Here is a 20,666-nt window from a genome sequence, read left to right on the forward strand (position 1 = left end):
AGCTTCTCAGTCACGTTCGTGCAAGGAAATTTTAGGAATTCACTCATCTTTTCTGGGCCACATCGAGCATTTAGTTGCTCAGGTGGGCCATACATGGCTTGGGTCTAGACTGAGCTTGTTCCTCGAGGCCCAGACCAAGCCGAAGCCCAATTGGAGACCACGCATCATGGCTTCGAATTTGTCACAACTCATCCTCAACATGCATGTGGTTGCCCTGGCCTTTTAGCTGCCCTCTCACTGTAGCCATGTTCATGAGAAAACTAATAAGTTAATTATCATGTTTTAGCTGAAATTCAAGATTATGATTCGTTCACATCATGAGAAAATTTGTTAGCTTCATTGGTTTATTTTATTTTATTTTAATTTATTTTATTTTATTTTAGGCCATAGTTGATAGTTCAGTGTATGGCAATAAATCAAAATGCTTATGTCTTTGCCCCCAAGAAAAAAAAGAGCCATGGAAACCTGCATACATGGGACCAATAGGACAGTAGAAGGAATAATGGGCAAGAGAGGGCAGTGAAATCCAGAGTAGAGAAGAGTTGAAGCAGCAGAACCATGTTTTAGGGATAGGGCCTTATCTTTATTATCCAACACCCATACTGTCTGTTTCATGTCCACCATCCAATTCCCACCAAGAAACACATGCAGTGCCCACCTCGGCAGCTACCTTTCACAATCCATTAATTGTCTGAACCTCCCCCGCACCCCACCCCGTCTTCTCATCTCCAAACACGTGTTACTCCTCCCACATTTTCTAGATGCAGGAGAGGCCTTTTATCAACTTCCATCATAAATATTCTGGCCCCTGTCTCTTGTATAAGTTTACACCTTCCATTAAACAATAATCGTATATATCTTCATATATAAGCTCCCTCACTCTCAATAATATTCCAATTTTTAGTATAAATACTATTCCAGATTCATAACTAAGAAAGAAAACAGAAGAACAAAGCCTAGAATACTTGAATATTAGACACCCAAAAGGACAAAAGAGCAAGGTCGTGGAGAACAGTGACTGCATGCAGGTGTGCGTGATGAGAGGGAGGATTAGGGGACGTGAGGGGGGAGATATTGATCAAGTTTTGGTATATATATTGATGAGGGATTGGAGGAGAATGAAAGAAATTTTATCTCCAACGTCCAAACCTAATCTGCAAGGGTAGAAGCTGTGGTTTACTGGGCTTTCACTTTCATTATCCGGTCACAGGTGATATAAAGCTACTCAACTCCATAGTCTGGTGCAGACCCAATGTCAACTGCTACGATAAACAGTTGGTGTCTCACCTCTCTCTCCCAAGCCCAATCCCCACAAAACAAAGCTACATTACGCCCTTCCATATCCGCCCGCCTTAACTCTCCTGCTTCTCCTGCTCCACCCAACCTCATCCAAAACAAGCCCGTATTTGCTGCTCCTGCTCCTATCATCACTCCCACTTGGGTACCGTTCTCTCTCTCCCTTTTTCCTATGTTTTCTTTTTTTTTAAAAAAAAAGTAAAAAAAAAATTAACAGCTCTGTCCATTTGCTGTCTATGGTTTTGAATTGTGATAATGATGATGCTAAAGACAAGTTGGGTTTGATACAATGAAGCTAAGGTCTTAGTCCTGATAATGTGGACAGTGAAGCAAGAATAGTGTGAGAGAGAAGGTGGAGAGTAGTGTAGAAACTCATGAAATTTGACATGCATCTCGTGGTAGTGTTTCTGTTTCTTTTGTTTTCATTGTTCTTTTTCCTTTTTCTTCTTGAATAGGGTAAAGTTGAGAAGAAGCATGAGAAGAGGGGATTTTAACTTAAAAGCCATAGCAAATATGAAACCCATGATGGAAGGGCAAACCCAAAAAAGAAAGGAAAAGAACACTTTCTTTGAATTGTTTATTGCCATACGACCATGCTGTTTCAGTGGGTTGAAGCTTGAAATAGATAATAAATTTATGTTTTTTTCTGAAAGAAACAGGACCAGATGGTCTAAAACTCAACGATTTATCAGATTTTTTTCTCTCTCTCTTCTTGGTGTCCTAATCATTCTATTTATTGAGGAAAGTCATGGTGCCAAGTGTAAGGTGTAGAGTTGTTTTTGTAACATCCAAATTGTGCTAGTCCACGTAGCAAGAAAGCCAGAAAGAAGGTTAAACAAACAAATTAAATGTGGGCGTAAAGGGGCCCATTCTTAGGAGGAATCTGAGGAGAAGATTCTTCAGAGGATAGTCCACTTATATGCAATTTTGTTGCTCTGCATTTGAACACTTCTGCAAGACCCTATTCCAATTTCTCAGATTCAGGTGTGAAAATCTCAGCTCATTAATCTCTTCTTCAGTTTCTTTTTTGCAAATTTCTCTCACAATAATCAGGAATTCCGGACAAAATCTCAGTTAGAACTGAATCATTCTATTTAGCTACTTATTTTCTTCAGAGGATTCTCTTTAGACTTTTGGTATATACTATATAGTTTACAACCATCCCCATCCCTTTCTATGTACAAGTGCTAATTAATAGGCAATGGAAAGTGGGGTTTGTTTATGGTTGATTAATATTTGGTGGGGTGTAATCCTTTTGTGGGAATTTGCAGAGAGAAGATATGGGAAACGGCTCCTACGACGAGGCTGTGGAAGGTCTCAGGAAGCTTCTCCGGTACACACTCGATCTCATCCATACAGTTGTTTTGCAATTTGTCCCTGGTCACTGCTCTTCACTCATCTCCAAATATTCTTCGTGTCACTGATAAAAGAAAACCCAGTCCCTTTGTCTTCTCTTCTATGCTTTTGTCTACCCCAGCAACGATCATTTTCATGCAAATTCTCAAATTTTGTACAAAATAGATAGTTATGAGAAAATCTATACCAATTAAACTAACTAGTTTTGGTGATTTGGGTTGCAGTGAGAAGGCAAACCTGGAACCTGTAGCAGCTGCAAAAATTGACCAGATAACAGCCCAATTGAAATCTAGTGATGGTTCATCATCACCATTTGATCCAGTTGAGAGGATGAAAACAGGCTTCATTTATTTTAAAAAAGAGAAATATGAGTATGAAATTTCTTTTCTATCTTACCTTTTTCAGCGACATAATCCTCTATCAATTGGTTTATACTTTCTAGTATTCATTTATTAATTTTCTTTTGCAGTAAGAACCCAGCTTTGCACGCTGAGCTCGCCAAAGGCCAGAGCCCCAAGGTACTCAAGTGTTCATTTATTTTTAAGTGAATAGGCTATGGATGTCATGAGGGTGCATATTACTTTGAATGAGACTATCCCACTTACTTAGGAGCTGTTTGCTAATGTTTAACAAAATTATGTTTGAAAACTCGATATTAAAAACAGTTTTCTCAACCTATTATTTGTGAAGATAGTTTTCAAACAGACCCTTAATTTCTACATTTACGCGTTTCAGGATGAGTAGAAAAATTTACAAAATGACAGTTGACTAGTTAATTAACTACAAATTTATGTTGCAGTTCATGGTGTTCGCATGCTCGGACTCTCGGGTTTGCCCATCACATGTGCTGGACTTCCAACCAGGGGATGCTTTTGTGGTCCGGAACGTTGCCAACATGGTCCCAGCATATGATAAGGTTCCCCATAATGGGCTAATGTTTGAACCAATACTTAAAAATTTACATTTTTCTAGCTAGTATGCTCAACTGATTTGCAGTACTAACGTTTGTTGTGTTTTATTCTTCCTACAATAGATCAGGTACTCTGGAGTTGGGTCTGCCGTTGAATATGCAGTTTTGCATCTGAAGGTGAAGCCCATTCACCCTTTTCTTTCTATGTATTTCAATACTTACTAGAACATCAATAGGTAACAAAATTGATGAATTGTTATGCAACATAGCTATCAAAATGTTGCTCAGTAATGGGGTAGTGTCTTTGTTGAATTCAAATTAAAAGTGCTGATTTTCCACAGGTGGAGCACATAGTGGTCATTGGTCACAGCAGCTGTGGTGGAATCAAGGGGCTCATGTCATTTCCCTTTGATGGAACAAGCTCTACGTAAGGCCTTATCATCACACAACTCAATTACTTTTTCAATGCTAATTTGAAGTATCATAGTAGATTAGAGAGGCTAAGCAATTTTATGTCACCCAATGCTTGATCTCATATGGTAATAGCCGAGAGAATGAGCTGAATATGGGGATGGGACTTCTTCTAGCTCTGTTTAATTCAACACTTGGGTATGGTAAATTTGGTCATTGACATAGAATTGCCTGCAGTTTTGGCACCATCTGGAAACATGGACCATGAAATTGACCAAAAATATTAGTAATGCCCATATGCTTTTAGCTAAGAGGAAAATGTTATGTTTTACACCTAGCTCTCTTCTTTACTACACATGTTTGATCATCTTCTTATGTAGCTGGCATTTTTCATGAAAAATGCAAAGATTTAAAGACTAATTAAGCACTTAATGGGACTTAAAAGGAGTAAGAAGTGAATAATATTGATGTTCTAATAATTATTTCCTGTTTTCTTGATTGAGAAATGCAGTGACTTCATAGAAGACTGGGTGAAAATCGGTTTGCCTGCCAAGTCCAAGGTGGTAGCAGAGTGTGGTGATCTGCCTTTCCCAGAACAATGTGCATATTGTGAAAAGGTAAAGCCCTCGGCTTCCTCAGCTTAATTGTCAATGAAAATGAGACTCAGCACTGATGCTGAACTCTTTAGCCTATAGAAGTTATAGGTCAAATTCCACAATAGGATTAGGACTTCCTCCATGGAATTGTTTCAAAGGAAAGTCCCAGACTGAGTCCTGTACGTAGATTTTTGTGGAGGATGCCCTGAAAAAGCATTATTCCATCTCTTAGGAATGTTTCCATGAACGATTTAAAAGAGAATAATGCTGTGATTCTAACCATCTATTTGTAAAATGTGATGCAGGAGGCAGTGAATGTCTCACTTGGAAACCTGCTAAGTTATCCATTTGTGAGAGAAGGCTTGGTGAAGAAAACTCTAACATTGAAGGGTGGTTACTATGATTTTGTTAAAGGGACTTTTGAGCTGTGGGGGCTTGACTTTGGCCTTTCTCCATCTTTCTCCGTATGAACACCATCCATTATCAGTGACCCCGTCTTTGTTCTTTTCCTTCCTTTCTGAGAAGTGTGTATGTTGTATTTGCCTACGATGATAATAAATATAACCGAGATCATCTGTGGATCCTTTAATTATAAGCAAAATACATCTAATCAACTTTTTTCACTACTGCATTTTCCTCTTTTTCTTTGCTAGGTAAAAGATGTGGCCACAATTCTGCATTGGAAGCTCTAGGGACATGCTTAGAGGCCATGCCTGCAAAAGATGAGGCTCTCTTCATTTTGTTACATATGGACTGGATTATATAAATGTAGATTAAGTCCATCTTTCTTAGTGTCCTACTTTCGGAGAATCTTTCTTTTTCCAGATCCACTTCAATCCTTCACATGTTTCTACCATCTTTTTAAGTACCAGTACTGGTCAATATATAATACACAGAGGAGAATCATATGAAAAAAGATCCAGGCAAATAATAAAAGCTGCACACCCTCACATTATGTTCCTTGAATTATTTGTTTGGGCTCAGGAAGACTAGCCTCATATAGTTGTTTGAGTGTGTGGAATGCCAGATTCTACAATTATAGAGCAATTTGAACCTTTGATGTCTATCCAAATGAAACTATAGTCCCAGGCCATGGCTTGAAGCGAAGCGAACTCATCATCAGTATAGGAGATGACCCACGATGTGAAGGCCAAGGCTTAGCTTTGTCCTCAGCATTTGGGGTCTTGTGGAATCACTAGGAGAATACCCACGTGGACCCCTTTGAAATAGTTCAGGGACAAGGCGCTTAGGCAGAGTCCTGTCTCTATAGTGTCTACACTTAAAACGGCTTAGGAGTTAGGACAAGTTGTGCCCTGCCTTCAGAGTATTGTCCACGTTCCACGCTGCTATCCCTGCCAGGCCTTGGGATCTATGCTGATGGTGACTCTTACCTATTGTGCCTAAGGACTGTGCTCATAAATCATACTTTATTTTGTTTATTTTCTCTTTCTTTCAGTGAGAGATTACATCCCACTGGATCATGCTGAAAGCCCATTCTACCTTTGTCCGGTTTCAGTTCCAAAGTGGCTTTGAAGACCAAGCTTTTAGAGAATTAGTATGTAATGACCGGTTACTTATTATGTAGATATATCGTTGGCTTTAAGTTTAATGAATCGAAGCCACTACATATACAACATCAAGAATTTCTTCTTCCTTTGGATATCACATTCACTCGGACAAACACCTTTTATAGGGTCACCAGAGTCACATTCCCCATCAATAATAACTTACTCCTTCCCATATAGATATTTTTCTTTTTATGTTCAATGGACCCTTATGGGTGTAAAATATGTCTACATGATTAAGAGAACGTAATTGTATTAAACTACAATAGTATTAAAACTTCATTCATCATATATTTTAGTGAGCTTCTTGTTTCATGATGTATAAAGGTGTGATTTCTATGATAACTTATTTTTTAGTTGAGAAAATAAAGACAAAAACCCTCCAAGGCTAATTATTCTGGAACAGAAGTGTGTTAATTCAATGAGGAACTAAGAAAATATAACTAGAAGGAAGTACAATTCAAGATTTGGTCCCAAATGAGAAAAGGTGAATCAGAAACCATGCCGACCAAGATCAAGAGAACACCCATTTAGAAACTCCATTATACTGTCGGTTGTGAGCTCTAAATCATCATTAATAGCCCAAAAGGAGTCCAAGTAACCCTCCCCAATAACCAGTTGATCATGCCAGTCTGGGGCCTCAAGGCTCTGCTGCAGAGTGCCTTCATTTGCTTTGGCTTCCGCAGCTCCTCTGCTGCTTCCACAAGAAGGGGATGAACTGGAATTCATGAGTGGCTCGGATCCTTTCTGCATTTCCCTTGTGTTTGTTAGAGTTGAAGATACATTAGCTCCGTTGTTTTTCTTTTTGATGCCCAGCTTTTTGCTCAAATGAGTGTTCCAGTAGTTCTTCACTTGATTGTCTGTTCGTCCTGGTACTCGTCCAGCAATTAAAGACCACCTAAAGAGACCAAAATTTCTGATGTTAGTGCCAGAAATTAACTACTAAAAGTTTAGGAACAGTGCCTTCCCAGAAATGAAATTCTCACAAAAGGGCCAAAATTTGGAGGTTGAAAGAGAAGTATGCAGCATCAGTTTATATATCCAAACACTGCATATACACCCCCTCTTTCCCAGGAAAAATGGTGTTAGGCTAGAAATTATTCCAGACACGACATAGAAACAATGAAGCCAAAGAAAAGAAAAAGACCTGTTTCCAAGGAGTTTGTGGAGTCTAATGATGAGGTCTTCTTCCTCTGCAGTAAAATCTCCACGCTTCACATTTGGGCTTAGATAATTGATCCACCTTAACCTGCAGCTCTTCCCACATCTCCTCAAACCTGCATATGATCAAACTCATCACAAAACCACCCCATTAAAACCCGTCTTCTCCACTAATTAAACATCAAATTCTATGTCCTTAAAGGACTATACGGTGAAAAAATGGAAGAAGCCCAGACCTGTTTTCTTAGCAATGCGATTCCACTGCCCTTTCCCATGCTCCTTCACATAATCCATGAGGATCTTGTCTTCTTCCAATGTCCATAACCCTTTCTTATACTGATTCACTTCCTCCATTGCTGCTGTTTCTTGTATGTTGATGAAAAAGAGACAGAGAGATTCGAATTTTAAATTCTGAGTGAGCTCAAATTCAGTGGGTAGCTGGATCTCCTCTTTATAAAAGGTGCATGATGAGTTGATGATTGAAATGTACCTTGAAGTCAGACTTTATAATTGCAAGACAATACCAGAAAAAATGCTTACTTTGAACAGTCAATATGAAGATTGAATATGAATGTGGGCACGCATCGCAATGTAAGAATATGAATGTGGGCACTCTCTGTTTATCAACCACTTTGAAAATTAGAAGTTGATTTACGTTCTTTCTGGATGATCTTGGGGTTGTTTACCTAAAGTGAATACAGAACTTGCTATGCTGTACTAGAATGTGGAAGGCCTGTGACAAGGGCTTGTCATATGAGAAACTAGAAAGAACTCATATGCCCGAAAGTCCAGGTCTGCCATGGGGTCAATTCTGGGCAGATAAAGGAGCATTATGCCATTCTTTGAACCCATATGGACCCCATTTTCTTTGTCCATTCCCATACCATAATCATTTGCCAATGGGTTTTCTTTGCTTCTTTATTTTCACTGCATACACAAAAAGTTAAAGCCATTTAGAGTTGAGATAAAAGAGATAATAATGTAGTAATGGATTTGATCAAAGGCCACAAGTGGGTCCAAAGTTTCTTTGTGGGATGGGAAAATCATTATCAGAAGATGGGTGATTGAATTTAGTGTTGAAGAGGGTTAAAATTTACAGGGTTCGGTCAGTCCTAGTCCTGGTCCTACAATCCTACCTACCCTCTAATATCCAGGGCAGTTGAACGGTTGAACCTAATAAAGAGGATCATTATTCTATACACCTTCCTCTGATGAAACAATTTATTGGGTATTACTGAATTTCATTACTCGAATCAATGTTCTGTCCTCCTTCCTGGTGCACGCTAACATATCAGCTCCACCACATACAGGACATTCAGTTGAAGCTCTTCTCAGTTTACATTCAATGCTATCAGAGTTTACATAATCAGAAATAGGAAATTATTTGAATTTATAATTATATTTGTGAAGAAAAATAATCAAATATGGAGATATGGTTGGTCCTTAATTTGGTTTACCTACACCTAAGTCTACACTGGAGTCATTCAATGAATGAATAGGTTTAAAGGGAGAAACCCAGAAAAAGAAAATTGAACAGTCCTTATCAATTATCACAAGGCTCCAAACATGGGGTCAGAGCAATATTAATGTGTCTTTATTGAGAGCAAAAAAGACTTCTGTATTCTCACTATCATTCATAATCCTGAAGGAAGAGTTAAAATCTTTTGAATGTAAGGAAAATTGACACTTCAGTTAAGGTTTTTGCCTATTCTGGTGCCAGATGTTTAAAAAGAGCTTGTACAGAACTTTGGCTCATCCACCGGACCGCAGCAAGCCAGCAACCTTAAGATTAAGAGAGTTCAGTACCTGAGCTGCTCGACTATTTCCAATGAATGGTTCCTTTCCATGGAGGGAGTGGAGGGGTGGGTAAATTATTGTGGCGGCTTATATTAATAAAAAATGACATTTTTAATTTTAATTTAGGTTCCTCGAACATCCAAAAACAAATCCTATCCTCTGGCTCCAGGCATCTGGTGCCACCCTGCATCCACCATTCCCATTCCTATTAATAAAATTTGAAAAAAAAAAACATATTTTCTAGCATCCTTTTAAAAATATAAAACAAAGAACAACCTTCCATTTTCACCTCTACCCATATCTCACTAATAAAAATAATCTCTCCCATGTGCCCTTAGATAATGACTTGCCTTCAAAGAGCATAGTTTAAGGCTAAAGGCTAAAGTTAATTGCTATCTCAAAAAGATTATGGCAGTGAGATGATATCCAGCCCGAAGATGATCAATGTTACAGCAATTTCCTAATATCATCTCACCCCCAAAGCTATACTTATGGCAGTGAGGTAGATTTATTTGAGCTGATTATATCTATGAATGGAAGAAGTCATAAGGTACCAAGGGGTCACTTGAGACAACTTGTTTTTGGCTTCAACAAGAAACTGAAACCAAAGCCAAAGTCATAAATTTCAAAGCGCGATTTTGGTATTCTGAAATGGAGATCAAACTATTCAAGAACCATTTTGACGTTTATTCTTACCACAATTCATTTTTGCAGAGCATCAGCTCAGCAGCCTGATTAACCAAAAAGAGCTTAAAGAAAGGAACAAATAAAAATTACAGAATGTTTCCATAGGGTCTCAATTCCCTTGGTAAGCCATCAAAGTTTTCAGAATTTAAATCTGATTGTAGCATAGGCCTCTTTCCACTTCTCCAGTGGATGCCTTCTGCTAGGTGCTCCTTGCTTGGTGTTAACATTACAAAATTTGGATCGGCTCTTTCATAACTGCATTTGAAGATGAACAGATGAGTGAACACTTGCAGACTTAAAAATGAAAACATAAAACCAAGATGAACTGATGATCAAATGAGCTCAAGCTCATGCAAGCTTCATTAACATATCACAAATCAATTGCCTTAAAATAATTTCTTTTTCCTGATTTTCTGCTTTTAAACCACAACACTTTCGGTTGTTCTCAAAAACAATGGGCTTCAGGCCATTTGATCACCACTTACAAAAATTTAAAGAAATTTGATAGTTCTAAATAGAGGTTAGTAAATCAAACAGACCTGGCTTCTCTAATATTCTCAACATGGATGCCAAATCCAAGAGCTGTCTTTCCAACAGTACGATCTCTAGTAGCTGCAACACAGTGAGATTAACTTTGAATCCATCACTAATTAAATGATACTACTCCCAGACATGAAAACCATGTGATTAAATGACAAAAACCAACCCATGTCATCCAGGGCCAATCTGAAGTCAGTCAAACTATGAATGCTGGTCCAGAAGACACATTGATGGAGAAAAGCCTTTTAAAGTTTATTCAAGGAGGAAAGGGAAGATCTAAGTAAACTTTAAGTATGATTAATATTAATTAGAATTGAATTAGGATTAATATTTGTTTGAGTCTAATTAGGATTAGTTAATTAAGTTATAATATAATTAGAATTTGAGTCATGATAGGTTATTAGAGTCCAAGCAGACTTGGATGTTATAATTAGAATTAGAGTCATAATATGTTATTAGAATCCTAGTAGACTTTGGATTTCTTAGAGAAGTTTATAAATAGGTTAATCAAAAGGATGATTTGACTAATGTTAACAATATTATATATATTTTTTATTGCAATTGTTGCAATCCTCAATGGTGAGACTCCATTGATTTTCTTCTAGGTGAGACTCCTAAGCCTTAGTGAGACTTTAAGGTTTTTCATCTTTTCTTCATTGTTTCTTCTTTCTCTCTATTTCTTATCTTATAATTTTCTCTAACATAAAATTTATTCCTTGTTCCTCTCCTTACACCCTAAAGATAAAAGCCTAGCCCACCTACCCTTGAGTGTAGGCAACCATCCTAGGGTTGTCCTACATCACACACACATGGAGGAATTATAACCAGCACCTGTCACTGTTTCTTCTTACACAAAAAGCTTCTTATTTTTAATGTTCAGATCAATATACCTATTTTTCAGTGTCACATATTGCCAGTTCATCATATAATGCAAATAATTCCAATAATTAGGATGACCTAAGGTAATGAGTATCAAGAAATCACAGGGAAATCGAATAATTCCATTGAATTTTACATATCCTTTGACCCACACCATAATTTTCCCCTGCATATGCGTAGTTCACAATATGTATCAGATTGTCGTTTAAATTTCATGGCTCCCTACCCACCCACCAACACAGAAAATGATAAATAGCAACAAAACCAATTTGCTAGCATATGCCACGATAAACAAGGAAAATCAGAAAACCTCAATATTTGCATCATATTTTGCAAACGTATGCCACATCATAAAGAGCATACGATTAATTGTCAAGTCTTGTCATCCATCCGCCCTGATTTAGGTACATTGATAATTTCATTAGCTAGATCGACCCCTCTGAATTCATCCCTCATGCAAAAGCCTACACTCAAGTTCAACAATTCAACATATTCTCACCATTCATCTGTCCTGATCAAGGTGAATCATGGTCAGGAAAATGTCTTGCATAAAATTTTCAATGGCAGGCTAAATATACAGGACAGGAAGGTTCAGATTCAGACAATCGTTGCCAAATTTTTACCATTAGTAATATTTAGATTCTGGAATAATATGGTGAACATGAAGCATCTATATTTACATAAACTAATACTGAGGTTAAAAGTTCAATATTCTCAATCCTTAACATAAAGAGAAACTTTAAATATGTAAAATAGTTTTCCGACTAGAAGTACCTGAAATGCTGAAAGTGAAAGAAGGTTTCCACCATGACTTAAATGCCAAAACTATTGATGAGCTGAGAGGACCTGCCTTTCCCTGCAAAGGTGAAATGCACATATTAATGGAAGTTGATATGATCCATTAACTAGAAGCATGGGATTGGTCCAAACTCAAAAGCTACCTTCAACAAAAAGTTTTTATTGGCTTGCCATGATGCAGCTACTTGAAATGTAGAATCTGGAAGGCCATTTGATGTCTCCACATCTTCAACCCTTTAGAACAACATTATGCTAAACTCAGAGCCCATGGTAAACCACATTCTTTACACTCTAATTTTATCATTTAAAATACCTTGATTGCAACTCGAAACCAAAGTCAATATAATTTGTAATTCCAACCACTTCGTTTTCTTCCAATGGATTCTTCACCTATATAGATGAATGAGTTCACAACTCATGAGTAGAGTACCAAGTAATGAACCAAGGTAGAATTAGAATTATCAATACTGGGAAAATAGCAAAGAGAGGCTGAAAAAAATAATTGTACAAAATGATTTTATAATAGACTTTTGGACATATTTCTATTAATGCCCTTCAAATATTTTGGATTTTTATAACAGAGAAGGGTTTGCCTTCCAAGAGTATAATTATTCCCTCAAAACTCCTGGTATCAAAACTCCAGTTGCACTACAATACTGGGGGTTTAATTCAGTAACTCATCAAAGCCTTATACCCTCACTATTTGAGATCAGATACACAAATCCATTTTTACACTACAATATCATGGTTTCATAAAGCACAAATGTGAAATATAAGCAGATTAATTTGGTGCACAATGCTCTCCCAATATAGAAAATAAAGGAGCTGTAACATCAATCATCACCTGATAGAAATACTGACAACTATAATGACCAAAAGATGGAGGTTTCTATATTCTAAATCGAGTGGCAAACTGTCAATGAAAGCAACCTGCATCAAATTACTTTCTCCCATCAGTGTTTACCTGTTAGGAGTGTGATACAATTTATCAAAAATAGATCCATGCTATATGAACCGCTAGAGCTGTGAATTTCATGTTTTAGAAATGTTGATCAATGTGGAGCATGCATTATTGGCATTGATTTTATAGATCAATTGCGGAAGCAACTTTCTTTTCAGCAAATATCACATACAAAACAGGCGCACCGAAGTACACATGGCATCTACAAAGGCACCAAAGGGCAAACAAAAAGAGGAGACAAACAAAACTCCCTTACACCACCTAGAGCTTAACTAATCAACAAAGTCTACCATGGACATTAAGAAATCTCCTATATACACTCCAAAAGAAACCATACATGAAGGACAATTTGATTTATTGATCCATCCATCCAATATTTTCAAATGACATCCTATTTCTTTCCTTTCATATAATCCAAAATAAGTATAAAGGAGCAACTTTCAATCCTTTCTTCTGCTTGTTCCCAACAAAGGAACCAAGTGAACTCAAGAGAGCTTCTCTTAATGAAGACCACATTACCCAAAATACACCAAACAAAGATAAATCAACTGCTACAAGATTACCACTTTTGAGTACTGAAGTTGTTTCTTCTTCCCCTCAACACATTTACATCTATTCAGAAATATCCATTCCCTCCTTTTGAAGAGGTCTAATGTCAAGATTATCTCTTAAAATGTTCCCATGAAAAGAAGCCAACCCTCATCAATGTCTATGGGTTCCAAACTGTGCTTGCGTGGAAAGGCTCTATTCTTCCCGTAAACAAAAAGGATTAGAAAGATCTAATTGAGAATCCACCACTCTTTGATTCCAACTAAACCATTCTATCCTCCTCATCTCATCATATCGCCTTTGCTTGCAATCTCCAAAAGAAAGCCTCCACTCCATCAAGCTCCCAATCATTGATCTATCTTGAAATTCTAAAAGCACCCTGCCCCCACCTACTCCCACACATTTACCACCCGTTCATCTTTGCCAATGACTATAGAAAACAACGCAGGGAAGGACTCTCCTAATGATAAGTCACCATACCACCTATCCTTCCAAAATTTAACCCTTCATCTATTATCCACATGTTAAAGGCCTCCCACTTGCTTCTAATTGTCTTCCACAACTCGACACCATACCCTTCCTTCGTGCCCTTAGAGCACCAGCTCCCCTCTTCTTCCCCAATCTTCCCTACAATCGCCAGTTCCAAACATTTTATGTTCATCTATATTACAATCTTGTTGATTAATGTCACAACTGCCACTACTGTGTTGCAAATTGTACCCTTCTAAATCATCATCAGCAATAACAGATTTATAGGGATTGTCTTTATTTATAGGGATTGTTAGTTTATTTACTTCCTTTAATTTCTCTGTATATATAGGATGTAAACTAGAATTGTAGCAGTTGATTGAAAAAGAATTTAATACCATTTTTTGCCACAATTTCATTGTTGTTTTAATTGCTTATTACCATTAGCTATAGTCTTTTGTATTCATTTGGTTAAAAATTTACAAAACTAGACCTCACTTAATTCACCCTCTCTCTTGGGTGATTAACCTTGGTGAATTAGCTTATTTTCATAGTATAGATGACAAATAAAAGGAGTTTTCACACTTCATGTTCACAATATGATGGATCATGTTTTAAGTCAGTGATAAATAAAGGGTCTAAATAAGTTTTACACTTTTAAACCATTGAGCTCTTGCTCAGTTCGCTTAAGAAAATGTGGTGAGTTGAGAAAGAGGTTGTGTTTCCAAGTGTATTTGATAAATCCTTCAATTTATCCAAAGAAAATGCAAAAACAAGGCATGGAAAATATAGAATTGATGCACAACCAGATAGCCTCACATAGTGCAAGTTTTTAAGAACAATAAATAGTTGCCTGAATTCAAAGAAACTTCACCTTTAGTGGCAGTGGCACATACTACCAACAAAGATATCCAGGTGAAAGAAGATTCACATAGAAACGTGTGAAAATAACCCATTGATTGAAACTAAAAAGAAGACTAGGACCATACCCGTCTTTGGACAACGACATGTTGATAGAATGACGCAATGAACTGCAGTGCAAAATTTGAGTACAATAAGTCAGTAAAGAGTATTACAAATTGCAAATTCACAAGTCATATTTTCACACACAAACCATACAAGATGCGCATAATTGGCATGAAATTCTAAAGGCAGTTGGAAAATTAAAAAGCAAGATGATTATATATGATTACTTTTAACTAAACATAAACAAACAATAATACAACAGATCAGAAACTTTGATGTGCAAAAAACCTGAGAACTCTTGGCAAGCTCAAGACCAAAAATGAAGGATGGGCTCAAGGGGCTGCCTGTTCCTACTCCATAGCCAATTGCACAACTCCAGTTCCTTAAATTCTTAAATCTTGTGTAATCTTTGCTTCCACCTGGTAAGAGCAGCATCAACAAGGAAAAATGAAACACGACTTCTATTAATGTCATGTTTTAATTCCTAAATACAACATCACACATGGAGCAAACCTTAAAAGTTCAGCATAATATAATTAGAAAGAGTCGAATTTCCCTTTTTCCTCTCTCTTTTAAATCTACTGTACAAGCCGTATACTCAATTCATTGCCTATATAGCACATTTAAGTGGGAAGCATTCTCATGGATCAAAACAAGTCTTTCAAAGATTAATGTAAGGTTTGAAATACTAAGATTATAATATTAAGACCCATAAGAAGACTAACAATTATATCATTGACCAATGGAACAATTTCAGAGAATGATGTAGCAAGTTAGTGTTATAACTCAATTAACTGAACTTGCATTTGTGCAAAAGGAATTTGGTGTATGAGAAACTTACATTGTGGCTCATATTGCACCCCAACGGTCAACCTTCCAATCTTGCTAACCAGCCATGCATTAGTTGGGCATTTATCTGCCGCTGCAAAATATGGTACTTCTATTACAAAGAGATATTTCTCACACATTCTTATGTATGTTCAGTTGGTGATTGATCATGCAATGCTCAACTCAGATCCCAATCTACAAAAAACTAATGAAGCAAACATAGGCAGGAGAAGAATCATAATCTCCTAGTTTCAGTTGAGTCAGACATAATCAAGAGCATTGACAAAATTTTATTTTATTTTTTTGATAAGTAACAAGAGCATTGACAAAATACAGCCTGGGATCATGATCAATAAAATGTAAAAATCATTCATTATCCTAAGCAACAAAAATAAATAGTATAATAACATAAGAAGGTGTTAAGGTAGAGATATGGAAAATATAACTCAAGAAAAAGGTTTACAGGTCAACAAAGTAGTCATGACTGCAGAAGAAGAGTAAATTATGAAACATGACTTGTACAGAATGCAAAAAGGGGTGGACTCATTCATTCTTAGTGAAGGCCACATACTAGAGAAAGGCACAAATGTGGCTCCTAGTGAGAGATTTTCCGAGCTGTGTCTCAATCCCACAACACCATAATTTTCTGAAGCTATTCTGCAAAAGCGGTAAGTTTTATCAACAAAATTCAATTGATGTGTATATACCTACTAGCTCAAGAAGCATTACAAACTTACCTTCTCTTTAATTGCAATGGGAAAATGACAAATGATCCAAATCCATATGTGGGGTAGTAAGAACATGACCTCAAGCGTAAGACCCTAAAGTGATAGCATGCACAGCAGGAGTTAAGAAAGGATAGCTCTTAAATTGGGGAAAATGGGCAAATAATGTAGAAGTAAGCAGAAATATTACTTCACAGAAGTGTTCCTTACGGTTCATAGTTTGATACAAAAAGGTCCACAAATGTATGAGGATCATCAACATCACTGCTCATGTGAGGAAGCATAAGACAAAGGATCAACAACTTCATCGTCCACCAATTTTAATTAAATTGAAAAATCAAGGCAAATGATGAAAAATTCAGAACTTGCAATACCCTTGCCAGCGAAATAAAGCATTTCCCAAAACTTTCCCCTCGGGCTTATTATCGAGTGGACCTGAAACCTGGACAGGTTAAGGGGAACAGAACAATGCCTTCTCTCAAAATCTTTTGTCTTCAATTTTTAATGAAGAAAGACAAAATATAGTAATAACAAAAAGTTTCATCACATTTATGTCATTTTCAAACATATAACCACAAAAGACCTCTTTTTTTCCCCTACAACCAAAAAAAATTCAAAATTATTGTACAAAACAACATTAACAGGTGGTTCAGGTAAAAGGAAACTTGAACATCTTAATAAGCCAATGATATAAATATCATTAGAAAGATTAATAACTCTTTTATGTAGTCACATGAGTCCTGGATGATTGATAGCTCAGCATAGATGCTCTATGCTAAACTCAATGTGAATCTTAGTAAAAGTCAAATTCTTAGTTAAGAGTCATCAAAGTATTCACAAAACTGCTTTAGCATTTTCAGCCACTAGGGAGGCTCAGGGGAGTGTGCGGTATCCTGAGGGCGTCCCACACTGAGATTATCATCTTAGGAAGAGGTCCCAACATAATGGCCATCTCTTTTGTAATACATTCCTCTTCTGTTAGTGGAAGTGCTTAAAAGTGGTACTGCTGAAAAGAAAACTTCTTATGACATCATAAAAGTATCATTGAAGTATCTAGAATTGTTTAGAAGAATTTAAATGTGAATAAAACTTACGCATTATAAGCTAGTACATTATAAGATCAAATATGATGCGTGTCATTGAATACTAATAGAAACATGAGATATTTGGAACTTGTGATAAACTGATAATATAGTGATTACAACTTTTAAGTTTTTGTTATTGTACTAAACAAAAAGAAACTAGAAAGAAAAAAATCATTCTTGAACAAACTACCATGCTTATCTTTAGAACATGCAGTATAGAAAAAACTGTATTTGCAATGCCCACCCTCTAAATTTAAAACCCAAGCATGACAAACATTAATGCGGGTATGCCAAACAAACTATTCATCCACCTATTAAGACAATATTTGCACATTTGTGATAGCAAATTCATGATAGATAGTGCGAAGAATAAAAAAAAATTAAAGAAAAAAAAAGGATCAAGATATATGTAAAAACTAATAAGTTATTCAATAATAGATGGATACAGTTGCAACCAAATCTACATTAGGGTCGTCAGTTGGCTTCAGCATAATTCTTGTGCTAAAATGCCTGGCTTCTTCAAAATAATCCTCAAAAAGGCATTTCAAAGCAAGCTTCCCAAATAACAGATTGTATGATGACTCCAACATCCTGCATCCATGATCCACCACATAATCGTGTTAATTAAACTAGTAACAAATTTCTTAAACAGCCCTGCACAATGATACAACCTAGAAAACAAATTCAAACAGGCAAAAATTTAAGTTCAAAGAACCGTTCCCACATGTACAACAATTTGATGCATGAGACATGTATAGTCGCCTACCCAAAAAAACCATGTACCATTCATGATCAAGGACGAAGCGCACTGATAGGGCACTGTTGATTATAATGCTTGGATCAGCAAAATGGTGAGTTCAGACTCATCTAATAGCATCCCAACTCTAAAAATTGAAAATCACCGATTTGGAAACTTTCTACAATACAGTACTTCATTTAACACAGCAAGAACTACCCAACAATTGAAATCTAGTAGCACCAAAGTGATTAGAACCAGACACCATGAACACAAACGAAGAAATGAATTAAGCAAAACCCATTTATACATGGAACTGAATCCTAAAATCACAATAACTTAATTGGGGAAAAAAGGCGTGACTAAGGAAAATGAAAGATGCGGTAATGGGAGTGATTGAAGAAACCTGGTTCGGGCAGCGAGAGGAGGAAAGTCGAAGAGAGGCGGAACCAACACCAGTGGCGGTGGTGGCTCCTTGTTGAAGTAATTTCCCATCCGTCTCTAGGGTTTCCTCTGTATGGATTGTGAGAGAAAGATAGAGTGGGCGTCTCTGCGAGGAAGTAAAAGCATAAAGCTCCTGGAAAGCGGAGGTTCCGAAGCCTCCCCGCGCATCTCTCTTCATCCCCGCGACGGTTTCAACTTTCGAGTTTTCCAATTATTTTAAAATCTTTAGAATTTTTTACATCCAATTTTCATTGATTTTTCCTTTTTAAAACCGTATTATATCTCTTTCTCTTTATATATTCATATAACGACTCTGAAAAATATATTAAAATTAATAAGAAAAATATGCAAATAAAGATTTTATTAAAATTAATTATCGTAAAATACAAACTCAAATATAATATTCTTTACAAATTCTTTCGTTTTGATTATGATTCAAAAAATGATGATTAAAATGTTTTTTTAGATTTGAAAATCAATTGATGGTATAATTTGATTTTTTTTCTCGAATGAACGTGTTGAATGATAAAAAAATATAGGTATGTAGCACTTTTGTCATTTTTATACCATGTGTTACTTTCATAGTTACATGCCATGTGTCATTTCTAATTTTTTATTATTTAAATATCTAATTTATTAGTCTTTCGGATTTTGTCACATGTTATTTTTCGACTTGCAAACCATGTGTCAAACAAGTCCAAATTTTGTTGAATAAATTACAATTTTGAAGGTCAAATTTAATGGTAATTTAATCCACTAAAATTTGTTCAGATACGAATGTTAATAGTGCACCGTATTCAATATTTAAATATGTTTTAAAGAAGGATATAGTTCTTAAAAAAATGTGCAAATATTATCGTTAAATAATCAAAATTATCTTGCCCCAGCTGAGCGGGCAGCCCAGGTCCAGTTGGCGATGTGGGCTTGAGATAGCAGAAAGCTCACACCATACAAATGTGAGTCTTCAGTTTTTACTTTTTATTTTGAATGATGCTAATACTTCTCTGATTAGGATCTGTACACATATTCTGTGAAAGTCTCAATCTTTCTGAGAGTCAAGATAAGCTTGGGTCCAACTAAAATGGACCAGAGCCCAAAACTAGTCGGTGGGCTTAACCACCCTCTAGCATTAGGCCATAATTAGACTAGGCCTTAGCCCAAGGGGCTGCTTCACCCTTGATCCTGCATTAAAAATTGGTATGGGATGACGTTTAGAAAGTGAGTGGGTCACCCGACTCTCTCCCCCCATGCCCCAAAAAGGACGGATGCAAATAGTAGTGGACCAGCCAATGCCATGTGAGGCCATCGTTATGGTAGTGGTATTTTACACAATTAATTATGGGAGGTGGCCCCAATCCAACTACCAATTAAAAAAAAAAAAGAGAGAGGGGAAGTGGGGTTTGACAAATGATGAGGACTAGAATTCTGGAATCCAATTCATTCATTCAAGTATTCAACAACAATCAGTGACAAGGTTGAAAAGTCCTTTCCTTTTTGTTTCCTTCCGTCGTCATTCTTGAAAAGCGTGTGCAGATTCGTTTTCCTTCTTTTCTTTTCTTGAAAGCAAAAGCAACCCTAGTATTTATATCATCCCTGGGTGCGGACCTGCGGTTAACTTATCATGAGGTAAATATATGCTTTCCCAAGGTAAAGGAGCCCTTGACCTCTGGAGCCTTGAAGGACAGACCTTTCTTTGTGGCAATTCCGATAAGATCACTTCATTAGGAGGTCATCCTTATTGCAAATATGTTAAAGAAGATGAATAAAAACCCATTTACTTTAATCTACATTTGGTTTGTAGAATAGAATATGATAGAATATATATATATATATATATTTCCATGATGATACAATATCCTTTTATATATATATATATATATGTATTATATGGATATGATATTTTAAGAT

The 20,666-nt window shown here is 36.5% G+C and overlaps 3 protein-coding genes across 4 annotated transcripts; 1 reads left to right on the forward strand and 2 right to left on the reverse strand.

Annotated features, from left to right (window-relative positions):
• The first annotated feature begins 941 nt into the window (after positions 1-941).
• On the forward strand, positions 942-5,368 carry LOC100249137 (beta carbonic anhydrase 1, chloroplastic). 2 transcript variants are annotated; one of them, XM_002277921.5, is made up of 10 exons: positions 942-1,441; positions 2,568-2,629; positions 2,877-3,023; positions 3,122-3,170; positions 3,452-3,568; positions 3,686-3,739; positions 3,904-3,989; positions 4,485-4,590; positions 4,875-5,033; positions 5,223-5,368. In XM_002277921.5, the coding sequence occupies exons 1-10, from the start codon at positions 1,253-1,255 to the stop codon at positions 5,259-5,261; spliced, it is 1,008 nt and encodes a 335-aa protein (XP_002277957.1). In that variant the 5' UTR covers positions 942-1,252; the 3' UTR covers positions 5,262-5,368. The 2 variants fall into 2 exon arrangements, with proteins under 2 accessions (XP_002277957.1, XP_010660912.1); XM_010662610.3 differs by lacking the exon at positions 942-1,441 and adding an exon at positions 1,491-2,280.
• Positions 5,369-6,500: 1,132 nt separating this feature from the next.
• LOC104881670 (transcription factor WER) lies at positions 6,501-9,285 on the reverse strand. Its single transcript, XM_010662611.3, has 3 exons — positions 7,532-9,285; positions 7,282-7,411; positions 6,501-7,032 (listed from the first exon to the last, which is right to left on the reverse strand). The coding sequence occupies exons 1-3, from the start codon at positions 7,647-7,649 to the stop codon at positions 6,627-6,629; spliced, it is 654 nt and encodes a 217-aa protein (XP_010660913.1). The 5' UTR covers positions 7,650-9,285; the 3' UTR covers positions 6,501-6,626.
• A 426-nt stretch (positions 9,286-9,711) lies between these two features.
• Positions 9,712-19,006, reverse strand: LOC100243971 (uncharacterized). The gene is made up of 14 exons (XM_002278023.5): positions 18,721-19,006; positions 18,025-18,169; positions 16,868-16,935; positions 16,704-16,757; positions 16,506-16,589; positions 16,340-16,425; positions 15,782-15,862; positions 15,229-15,359; positions 14,964-15,005; positions 12,310-12,386; positions 12,140-12,230; positions 11,973-12,054; positions 10,319-10,391; positions 9,712-10,034 (listed from the first exon to the last, which is right to left on the reverse strand). The coding sequence occupies exons 1-14, from the start codon at positions 18,807-18,809 to the stop codon at positions 9,866-9,868; spliced, it is 1,272 nt and encodes a 423-aa protein (XP_002278059.1). The 5' UTR covers positions 18,810-19,006; the 3' UTR covers positions 9,712-9,865.
• Between the last annotated feature and the right edge of the window lie 1,660 nt (positions 19,007-20,666).

This window comes from Vitis vinifera, chromosome 14 (genome assembly GCF_030704535.1).
Source record: "Vitis vinifera cultivar Pinot Noir 40024 chromosome 14, ASM3070453v1".
Lineage (NCBI taxonomy): Eukaryota > Viridiplantae > Streptophyta > Magnoliopsida > Vitales > Vitaceae > Vitis > Vitis vinifera.